This window comes from Amblyomma mixtum, chromosome 10, assembly GCF_055824585.1.
Source record: "Amblyomma mixtum isolate Tamu chromosome 10, ASM5582458v1, whole genome shotgun sequence".
Lineage (NCBI taxonomy): Eukaryota > Metazoa > Arthropoda > Arachnida > Ixodida > Ixodidae > Amblyomma > Amblyomma mixtum.
This window is the reverse complement of record NC_143021.1, coordinates 88,249,720-88,261,080: the sequence shown is the minus strand read 5'-3', so window position 1 is coordinate 88,261,080 and position 11,361 is coordinate 88,249,720. Positions and strand designations below refer to the sequence as shown.

The 11,361-nt window shown below is 46.0% G+C and overlaps 1 protein-coding gene across 1 annotated transcript; it reads left to right on the top strand.

The window, feature by feature from the left end:
* Nucleotides 1-717: 717 nt before the first annotated feature.
* LOC149326391 (uncharacterized) lies at nucleotides 718-11,196 on the top strand. Its single transcript, XM_089564561.1, has 6 exons — nucleotides 718-919; nucleotides 4,776-4,864; nucleotides 6,576-6,807; nucleotides 9,186-9,293; nucleotides 9,528-9,635; nucleotides 11,102-11,196. The coding sequence occupies exons 1-6, from the start codon at nucleotides 718-720 to the stop codon at nucleotides 11,194-11,196; spliced, it is 834 nt and encodes a 277-aa protein (XP_089420687.1).
* The last annotated feature ends 165 nt before the right edge of the window (nucleotides 11,197-11,361 follow it).

Genomic DNA, 11,361 nt, shown 5'->3' with positions numbered 1-11,361 from the left:
GGACCTATTGGATTTAAAAACCGGTGACCCATCAGTGTTCAGGCAAACTGTGATGTCACACCACTTCATCTTCAACTGGCTCCTGATGCTCCTGTACATGCGACCATGTGTCATGTCACCATAGCTCCCATACGCTGCCGAAGAAAGTCTTTTCAAATTGCTGTACAGTTGCTCAGAATGAAGCATTATTCGGTTGTACAGCTCTCTCCGCAGATCAAAGATCAGGAAAAAGCTCCCTCTTCTTATGAGTTCTTGAACGCTGCAAGAACATCTGCATGCTGAGCACATGAAATCTTGTGGGCTACCATTGGCATTTTTTAGGCCAAGGTACACAAGGCATGTGGTGCAATAAAAATGCATATTCACTGATTTCGTTCTTTCTTCCCACAGTTTGCGAAGCATGTACTTGCTCTTCGGCAAAACGTCAGTGCCACAGAGTGTGTTGATCAGAACCAGCAAGCCCTCCACTTGAGTCCACGACAGCCCGGAATGAACAACATAGGTGAGGACAAGTACCAATGCCTGTGCCTTCGTTAACGTTTGGTTGGGCAACGTTTTTGAGGAGCACTTCTCAAAATACGCCTTCACATCGTCCTCTTCGAGACCAGCGCTGTCTTCCGTCTCTGCCTCACTGTGCTCAGGGCTCTCGTCGCAGTCCAAGTACTCATCGTGGTCACTCTGTGCGGGCGATGAGGTGGCATTTGCTGATGAGGTCAGATGAGCTGGGTCGTGAAGATCTCGGTCGTGAAGATCTCGGTCCTGAAGAGCTCGGTCCTGAGGATCTCGCTCCTGAAAATCTCGCTCCTGAAAATCTCGCTCCGGAAGATCTCGCTCCTGAAGATCTCGCTCCTGAAGATCTCGGTCCTGAAAGTCCTGAAGATCGCAGTCCTGAAGAGCTGGTTCGTGAACAGCATTGGAGGTACTGTTTGGTGCGCTTTCGATTCCATTTCCTGATGAATCAGCGCTCCCGTCGCCTTCATCACGCTCTTGCCTCATGCGTTGATTGTGCGCAGTCTGCTTCGGGATGCGGCAATGCTCTCCCGGCTCCAGATAGCGACGGTACCTTTTTTTTGGTGGCATGCTGGAATCGTTGTAACGGTTGCAAGTCTGGAAAGCGGCGCGCACAAACTTCCCTGAAAACGCAGATAATAGGCGTAGGACGCAAGTCTGGAGAGCTAGCAAACCAACGACTTGCGCGAAAACATCGAAAGAGCAAAAAGGCCAAAATTCAGACCACGTTCAGACACGCACGCGCTAGGTACCTTGGGAACGCTGCCTGGTATTTGTGGATCGCAGTGATTATAGCGTGAGCTGACAGAATGCCGCTTACAAAATATATATATTACAGGTCTTTAAGGACCACTGTAGCACTTGTGGTTGCAAATATAATAAAATAAACAGTACAAGAACACCAGTGCATTGATTATATAACATTTATATACAATCTCAAGACCGTCGTTCTGTCGTGGACGAGCGGAACAATACTCGGTTACAAGTAGAACGGCCGCGGTTCGATTTCTCCGGTGGTGTTTCCATTTCGTTTTCTTTTCTTGCTTTTTCTATACTTTTTTTTTTGTTTGCTGCGTACTGTACAGAAATGCCTCACACATTTGGAATATTTCGTTCTTTTTGGTGCTTTGTATCGATTCACGAAGATGTACGTATAACATCAGTAATCAATAATTTAAGTTAGAGAATATATATGCATGTACACAGGGTCCGCTGCTCGAAGTGCACGCCGACATGCATTGGCGAAACCATACACCTCGCGCAAAGAATAATAAAGCACAAAGCGGATGTCAAGCAAATCAACAAGGACCGGAGAAGGGTGGCGGAGGTGTCTGACCACAGGATTGACTTCGAGGGTACAATATTGGTACCATACGTATATATAAATGGTACCATGTGCTGGACACCCCACCGTACCCGCGCAGAAGGCTTTGAGTTATGGCCCATTCAGCTGACACGGGGCATCATTAACCACTCGATCCCTAGCTTGGTACCCCAGCTCCCCCCTCTATTCGTGACCCGGTGGATGCATATGAACGAAGACTGCATGCCACACCTGATTAAAGAACTGAGCAGGTTCTGAAACATCGTGTTGTCCAGTTCTTGCATGGTTGGCGCCCAGGTGAAAAAAAAAAGGAAGAGTTGGGGCGAAGGAAAGACATGATATTATCTATAGCGTTGCTTGCAGCCAGATCTGCGCTGAATCGAGATGATCGATGGCTGAGAAGAAAATCACGTACTCGATCCTGTGTCCCTCGATCTCCTAAGTTCGAGCAATTAACTAATTGGCTGCTGCGTAAAGGCCCGCCCCCATTGCGTGACACGCGAAAAGCCAAATGTTCGAGAACGTCTGTTTATAGGTAGGTACGTACTAACACATTTTGCCGTCTACCTGCAAATCTGACTTTAGGAAATGTGTACGGTGCACTTGTTTTCCTTAGGTTACAGCTAGTTCCTTGATGTCATACGTACTGCTATTGAGTAAATTCGCGAAGAAGCAAACGGATCAGTATGTCTATTTTTTTTTTCTTGTGGCTACTGCACATGCATATTTTATACCGAACGTACGTTAGAAACGCAACGAGCCAGGCCGCTGAATCTGAGTAGCAATAGGTTTTTAGATTAGTATAAAAACGCTGGTAGTAGCGCAAAACATTTATTTTAATGGTTTCCGGGCAAGGGAGGGGGGGGGGGGGGGGCGAGTCCTCGGCCCGGGACTCCGTTGGCTGAAGCCGCTGCGCGAGCTCACGCAACCAAGGCCATTTGTGCCTCGATCGAGGTCGGAGCTGGACAAGGCCGCTTCCCAATCTGCCCACGTTGGGTTTACTTTACAAGGTATGGCTTTATTTAAGCCCATCCCATATGGTAATAAAAGTCTGTTTTCTGGGCGCAAATCGTGCATTCAGCTGAAAATGAATCTGGGCTAATTGCGTGCAGTCATAGCTGGGCTATTGTAGGACAGTGTTTGTAACCTCCTGAGGTTGCACTGCTCTGATTTTTCTAGTCATTTAGCGGGTCGGGAATATTTGTCTCGCTAAGCGGGTGTGTTGGAGTATATCGCGGTATGTGGTGATAGGATGGGGGTGGTCATCTAAAGGGATTAATTGATGAGGGATCCCGGGAGAGCAACGCTCAATTGGACTGCGGTGTGCATGCACACTCGTTTCCCTATACCACTTGATGACCAGGTACCCATATTAATTCTTTGTCTGAAGCCTAGCTGGTGTCTGGCTCGCATACAGTTTCTGTAGGAAGTTTACGAGTCGGGTAACATGGAGTCATGTGTGTGCGGCTAATATGCGGTCGCTGCCACCCCCATTTGTGCGATGTCTGAATTTCTAGCCGTCAAACCTGCTGTTGTATGGCCTAGGCGAGTGATGGCTGCTGATGGTGCCTGCACACCTCGCTGAATCTGAAAAAGCGCAGTTGACGTCTACGGCCTCAGAGCTTTGCATACAGCTTAGCTCTTTGGGCGGGATACATCCCTGCCACACATACACTTCTGTTTGAAGCTTTGTGCTCAAAATCAGAGGTCATTGATCGGTGATGAAATCGTTAAATGCTTGTTCAACAATGGAAACCTCTGGCCTGTCTACTGCTGCAGGGGGTGTTGCACAGCCAAAATCAAATGTGCAGTATGAAGAAGGCATGGGCTCAATGCGTTGCTATTCTTTCATGAATATTAGTTCACTTTCAGCTGCATAATTCGAGCATCGTGCGATCATTTCACAACGCTTATCCTGCTTACTTTTTTAGCGCGTCAAAACATTCATTTTCTTTTAAATTAAAGTGCCCTCTACATTGTTTAGAAACCAGCGAGGCAGCTATCAGTGCTATCGGCCATGCCTAGTCAGTGCAGGACCGTACCATGCCTAGAATATACTACCTAGTGCGCTGACCGAGAGCGCCGAAGTGGTATAGGTAGCAATAGCTACTGGCGGCTGCCGCATAGGGACGCTGCCGACGGTGAGTATGCTAAAGCCGATGCGCGCTGCGCCTTCCTCGCAAAAATACGTGGTCGCGGAGTTGTTTTATTTCTTTTTTTTTAGCGCAAAACATAAATATCTTAAACTTACATTATGTACCCACAGCAATCAAACCGCAATATCCCAAGTGACGCGCAGTGCATAGAGAGAATATAGTGGCTCAGTGTAATGACTCATGGCCGTTCATTACAAGGCCGCTTTTCCTTGATTATTCTTGGAATGCGACAATCGGATTACGTCCGTAGCAAACAAATTGGACTAAAGAAATTACTGCTGCACACGTCAATGGCGTCTGCGCAAAGCGATATGGTCTGCTGAGCCGGCTAAGCCCACTTTCTGTGGGCAGCGCCCTCAATCGACGACTGTTGGTATTCGCTAAAAATGATACCTCCCCACTTCTCGTGGCGAGCTACGACCACTACTACCACGACTCTCTGTTGTGGGTTTGCTGCGAGCACGCTTGTGAGCGAGCACTGTCCGCAGATTTTTTTCTTTTGTGACCTGAAACGTTTTTTTATTGTCGTCATGTTTCTTCTCATAAGATATGAGAACGAAATAGAGAAACACATTGTGCGGCACGAAAGCGTTACAAACTTCAAGCCCAAAGACGTCGCCGATTTCGAGAAAGGCAAGTTGTACGAGGCCTTTTGGGAAGGCGACGACTCCACCCGCGCCGGGTACTACAACGCGCATATTCTTCACATGACAGGTGAGGAGTTTGGATGTCGGCGCTGTTCTTTTGCGCGGCAGCAGTGTTGTGATTGTCGTGATGTGCAAAAATTTCAGAAACCGAAGAAGAGATGGTGGAGTGGCGGAGGAGCCGCTGCAAGCGGCCCCGCAGGCGCGAAGACGAAGCGCCGTCGAAAAAGGTTAGCTGCTGGTCCTCGCAGTCAGTAGGCAGCGGTTGCATCTGCGAAATCGCATGTTGAATTGTTGCTGACCGCTTCGTGCCAGCTGTGTGTGAAGGGCTGTGTACATGTTTTGCGACCGTGCGTACGCGGAGTTAAGTGGTGTGCTGCGGATCGAAGAAAATGAAATATTATGCTGTACCTAGGTGAGCGCGCTTAACACGAGCGCTCGACAGAGTAGCTTGGACTGACGCCAATGCCACGAACCGTTGGCCGCTGTTGCCGATGTATGTTTTTCTCCGTATGCTTGCGGCGAATGACAATATCTGGAGCGAGAGTCCGATTTGAGTTGTCTTTCGCTTGTGTCTTGTGTCTACATGGTTGTTTTTATTTCCAAGATTATGTTAGGTGAGTGGAACATTACAGTTGCTGATAGCTCTTTATGGCAACCCAGCTATTTTTTACAAGCATGAGGATGCAAATATGAGTGCCAGTCTCTGCTTTCATAGCATGTATGCAGCTCAAATGATCAATAATTCCTAGTATCCAAACAGGTGATAGTGACGATTTCCACCTGTTTGTTCAAAATAGATGTTACCTGTTGTTCGCTTCCAATACAGATAATGGTCTTAAAAATTGAAGTAATAGCCACGTGATGTGTAAATTAGGCACAAGAAGTGCATGCCACTGCTACATTTCCTGCACTTTTGGAAGCAAAAATTGAATGCGTGCACTTTGTTGCTTCAGGCATATGGTTGTCTGGCCCCGAGCAGCAAAGGGTTGCTTGCAACAGTCGGCTTTTTTATTCTCTGCAAGCTGTCTCAGCGGCTTAGTGTTTATGATGCTCGGATACTGGCCTGAAAAGCATGGGCATCGAAATTCTAGAGGCCCTTGTGTTATGTGATGTCAGTGCTTGATAAAGAACCCCGCTTGGCTAAAATTATCTGTAATCCTCCATTACAGCGTCCCTCATAACCAAAGTCGTTTTGGGAGTTTAAGCTCCATAAACTATTTTGTACTCTGTTCGACAGCATAAGGTGAGCTGACACCTGTAGCTTTGCGTTAACATATTCAGCACGAGCTGTTTCACACAGTGTGGCAAAACATTTGTGCTAACCTGTGGAGGAAGGAAAGAACCTGGAAGGGGCGGTTACGTTACTTATTTTGATTGCGGATGTGAAGGCTCTCTCCCCCCTTTACTTTGGCCACCATCTCAGCATGCTTGCGCATGCACAGCAGGCAGTGCAGCAGATGACGCTGCTGCAGCAAGCGTTACTAGTGGCTGTGCCGTCGGCCAAAGGCTCCCAGTAGTGCTTGCGAAAGCATGTGACTTCCTCCATTTTTTTGGCATATAGCTAGGACAGAGAGGGCCTCTCCTGAGCATTGCTTTTTATCATATCAAAAGAGCTACTTTAGGGGCTAGTTGGTGCATCACTGCGAAGTTTTGGGAAGCGCTAGCAACCACCAGAACAAGACGGCACACATCATGCGCTTCATTGTGCGTGTGTCATCTTGTTGTGGCATTTCCTAGCGCTTCCCAAAACTTTGCAGTTTTTTCTGTGTTAACCTGTTCGAGATATATAGATGAAACGGATGTTTAATGCTCATCTCTAAAGGCACTTACTTGGCTTCCTTTGGGAGATTTCAGATGATGCTTCTGGGTATTGTAATATGCACTGAACACTGTGATGTCCTGTTTCTATGTGGAGTGAAAAATGTGTGTCTGGTTTAGGCAAAGGCAGACAAGCAGGCTGCAGGCTTTGCTCATCGAGCGGTCGAGGAAGAGCTCCTCTTCCCTAAAGTTTCTCCTCAAGTCAGGGACCTAGAAGAAAAGGTTCGGCTTTTGGAGAGCAAGATCAAGTCCCTTGAGGAGAAACTTCGGCGGCAGAAAGTGGAGACGGACTCAGTTATGAAACTGAACCGGCAGCTGCAGGAAGCAATGCTGGTGAAAATATTCAGAGCTGGTATGCTTAACCATTTTTTTATTCTGGACTATCATTTGCCATTTGTTTGCATAGTCATCTTAGTGGTTGTGCTTTCTAAATAAATTAGCTCAGTAGCATGTCTTTCAAGGGTGTTGCTTGTGTTGTTATATTTTACCACTTGTAAACCAGTGTGTAATTTTAAGATGACACAGCACAATCAAAATGTGCATGCTGCCCAAATGATGTGACAGTAAGAACAAAAGCTGGAACCACTTTACTAATTGCCTAAGCAACTTCATTGGCACCTTTTGCTACTTCATTGTATGCAATAAATCTGTTGTTCTGTTTGCAGAAACGGTGCCTGCCACTGTAGAGGCGGCTGGTGTCGAAATCCAAGATCCCATGGGAACTGACTCATTACTCTGTAAGACGACTGACTGCTTTTCAGTAATTTATACAGGCTGCTTATTCATCCGTCTGCTTAAACACGCAATGAAACAAGTCTTAAACGTAAACTTAGCATATTGAAACTTGGCTTACTGAACAGAACGTGCATTGTTCTTGTCATTGTTCTGTGTTAGAAAAGGCCAGTATGATAGGATTGCTTATTTTGTTTTCACCGCTGCTGCATGATGTGGAATTCTTTTGTATTGTTTCTTAGATGCTAGGAGCCCATACTCCATTTCATATATAGCAGTCAAAGCTTCCAAAGGTGTGGAAGTAGTCTGCTGCAAAGAAAGAAAGGCAATGTATCACTCCACCTTGCGCCGTGGCTCAATGGTACGAAGCGCGGGCCTGTTTGTTCATTTTATGAGAGTGAGGTTTCACTCAGCCTGGCAGTTTTTTTTTTCTTGTTTGTGTAAAGAATCACAAGATGGAAAGTCTAACTGCAAGCTATACATAACTGCCTGTTTTTCATCAAGCTGGAATGACTGCATTGAAAAACACAGTGCTGTTCACTTGTTTCTAAGTGTGTTGACAACAGAAGTGACTGAGAAGTGCAGTTCTTGAACAGTAACTTTTTTGCATGCTGCACATGATGGGTCATTAATTTTAGGGTGATAGATTTCAGTGTGGTGTTGATTATTTGGAGGAGCCACGGCTGGCACCTACGCGGCATTGATTGGGGTGTGTATGAGCTGATTGGCTTTGAAGTCAGGGGTGTCTGATTCGGGAAGTGATATTTTATTCCACCAGAGACCTTTTTTGAACCTCGGAATTGTACGAGCGCTCAGTCATTTCACCCCACAATTGTGAGAACTTCACACACAGTCTTCTCAGGGAAGCGCTCCCCTGTGCTAGCGTGCACGTTGACAGTTACCAGCTCGCACATTTTCTAAATGTTTGGAGACTTCAGCTTGGAAAAGAGGTGGGCAGAAAATGGTTTTGGAGTGACTGTGGGCAAAGAAAACAAGTGAGTAAGAGTTAGCGCCACCAATTCCAGACTCAAAAACCAAAGCAAACAACTGACCGTCTGGCCTAGCTGCAAAAACCTAATACAGGAGGAGCCTAAGAAAACTAGGAAAATAAGGCGCTCGTTGTAGACAACATAAAGGAAAAAGCAATCTTTTTGCAAAAGAAAACTAATGTCGGTCTACTACAATGCTGAAAAATCGTTCAATTTTCAATTGATTACTGTTTTTTTAGTGCACTACGTTACAATGTGGACAAGGAGCGCAAACAGGCACCGCAGCCATGGCTGCATTGACAGCTGTGTATGAAATGGAGTGCAGTGTGTGCAAAGCTATATTTCCTCAAAATATTTGGCTTCCTGTCAACACTTGTCATTGTGGTGCAAAGCTGCACTTTACGTTGTGTGAAAATATCAAGACTAGCAGTGCAAGTTATCACAAAAATGTTAACTTTCAGTATTCTGCAGGGATGCATTTGTGCGTCAGAGGCCTTTATATCCAATTCAAATTGATGTTTATGAGACATTAAACATAAATGGCATGAACAACGAAATATGCATATGAGTGAGTGTAATCTTCCTGTGCACTCCGTCCTGTCTATTTTGTGTCATTTTCGTTTCTTCGTGTTCCATGTATTGCAACTGTGAGTTAGAACTAGATATGAGGTACAAACACCAGTTTGGGCGTAGCTTAAATCCAATTGCTCTTTTGGCTGTTGAGGCCGTTCATTCACAAATTTTTCAGGTGTAACAAAAAGCTTACTATTGTGTATATATGCTTATTTTGGTTTTATGGGCTTTAGACTGGCCGAAAAAATGAGGTCATTTTCACATCTTGAGGTCTGAGTGAGGTTGGTAAAATTTGGCACTATAATCATGGTTTGTAAAAGAGCAAATATTAAAATTGTCGTAGCACATGCCTCGCAAAGTTGTGAGCATTTTTAATGGCTCCAGGCTCCTGCAAGAGCTACCTCACCCCTCCATAAAAATGTTTCATGTCGATCAGTGGACACCAGCCCAGCCATTGCAAGCTTCCACCTGCCTGGTGAAATAAGCCTGGTGTCCAAGCAAGCAGTGTCCTTGGCCACGCCTGCGAACAGTGAGCCTCTGCACGGTGAGCCTGCTCAACTGCCATGCGTTGTCACAATTGTGTGTGGCATGTGGAGAGAATGATCCTTTATACGACTAAGCGGCAGTAGAAGCCGATTCGCAAGTTTAAAGCTGCCCGTTGGTATTTATGTCTGATGGGACTCCGACGAAGAATACCAAGTTAGGCTAGCCTGTACCATCTTGGGAATATTACCAATGCTTTTCTTGCATGTCAACGTTGCTGCTTCATGTCGATCAGTGGACACCAGCCCAGCCATTGCAAGCTTCCACCTGCCTGGTGAAATAAGCCTGGTGTCCAAGCAAGCAGTGTCCTTGGCCACGCCTGCGAACAGTGAGGCTCTGCACGGTGAGCCTGCTCAACTGCCATGCGTTGTCACAATTGTGTGTGGCATGTGGAGAGAATGATCCTTTATACGACTAAGCGGCAGTAGAAGCCGATTCGCAAGTTTAAAGCTGCCCGTTGGTATTTATGTCTGATGGGACTCCGACGAAGAATACCAAGTTAGGCTAGCCTGTACCATCTTGGGAATATTACCAATGCTTTTCTTGCATGTCAACGTTGCTGCTTTGCGGAGAGAATTGTTAATGAAATATTTCCACATTGAGTGACCCTTTAAATGATGTAGCTTGCCAACCGGAAATATACTTGTCACGTCGTCTTGAGTACAGGAATTCATCAGAACTCTTTGGCTAGTTGGAGATGCTGCTTCTGAAGGCCAGAAGTACCATTGCAGAGGTAGGAAAAAATGAAAAGAATGCGCTTTGTAAGCAAATGCTCTGCAACTCCATCACCAACTGAGGTGCTTTAGCGAAGGATTCCTCGCTCAAATGCATGGTGCAAGTATGACCAAAGAAATTGGTTTAGGCTTCACCGTTTTGAGTCTTACTGAATGCGAGATGCTTCTGAGAGCTCGTGCCATTGGTGTTGCTGTGTATGACAACGGCCTTCAGCTGACAGCCAGTAGGGTGTTGAGTTTGGCGCAGCCTGAATCTGGCCTCTGTTGCTGGCCCGTTTGCATGTTTACATTCAGTGAATGGAGAAAAAGCTTAATGGCATTGCAGACAAAGTTAGGAGTTGGCGCCCTGCTACTTAGCTTGTTTGTAACCGCATCTGCCGCGATCACACAGTCGACTCATTTACAATGTCTCTAAAGTCTGTGAGTCCCTTGTTCCTAATATGATGCACGAAGGGTGCATGCCTTGCAGCAGAGTCGAATTACCGTACCTCGAGGAAATCTTGGTGAAAATGTGTATTGGTGGGGAGCATTGCCTGCTACGTCAGATTGTGTATTCCTTCAGGTGCATACATGCGTGTGAGTGGTTCACATAAATTCATAGTGCATTTCCTAACAAACGAGTATGCAACATGAGAGACAAGCAAAATTTGTTGTGTGTGTGGTTTCAGAAAGTACTGCAGATGACAACAGCCTTACACAGAAATTAGTGTCATGATGACAAGATGCCATCCATTGCTGAAACGGCACATGATCTGCAGAAGGCAGAGAAAGTACATGGCTGCAGCATGGCAAGAAAACCTCCTTTGACGTGGCTTCACCTGCTATATCGAGCAGGAACCTGAGTACACGATCATATATGTACTCAGGTTATGTACTCTAGGCACGATTTATGTGCACAAGAACAGATATATGCAAGACACTAATTTATCAGTTTAGCCGAACTTAGTATTTTCTTTTAGGGTCACTTTAAATGATCTTTCATTGAGCCTGTGGTGCTGGTGGCCAAATTTATTGCTGTTCACACGAAGGTTATGTCTGCTTAGCGTGCTTGTTAGCCACTTGTGTTCTGCTCGAGCTCTGGAGGCTTCCCCTTCGTGCATGCTGAAGCAGTGGCTCTGCAGCCATGTAGTTGCGGAGAAAGAGGTCATTCTCACTTCTGAAGACCTGTGAATGTTCGCAACGTCTGACAGTATAACCATGACCTGTCAAAGAACATATATTAAAAGGAGGTCATAGCACATTCCTTGCAAAGTCATGAGCGGCTTTAGTGGCCACAGACCCTTGCAAGAGCTGGTCTCACCGCGTGCAAATATGCTTCTGCTCCATCAGTGGACA

What these genes read in the sequence shown, in the direction of transcription:
- LOC149326391 (XM_089564561.1), top strand. Translation starts at nt 718, where the DNA reads ATGAGCTGGGTCGTGAAGATCTCGGTCGTGAAGATCTCGGTCCTGAAG. An exon ending in GTTCGTGAACAGCATTGGAG is followed by an intron (nt 920 to 4,775) that starts GTACTGTTTGGT and finishes GATGTGCAAAAA; the next exon opens with TTTCAGAAACCGAAGAAGAG. An exon ending in GAACAGTGAGCCTCTGCACG is followed by an intron (nt 9,294 to 9,527) that starts GTGAGCCTGCTC and finishes CATGTCGATCAG; the next exon opens with TGGACACCAGCCCAGCCATT.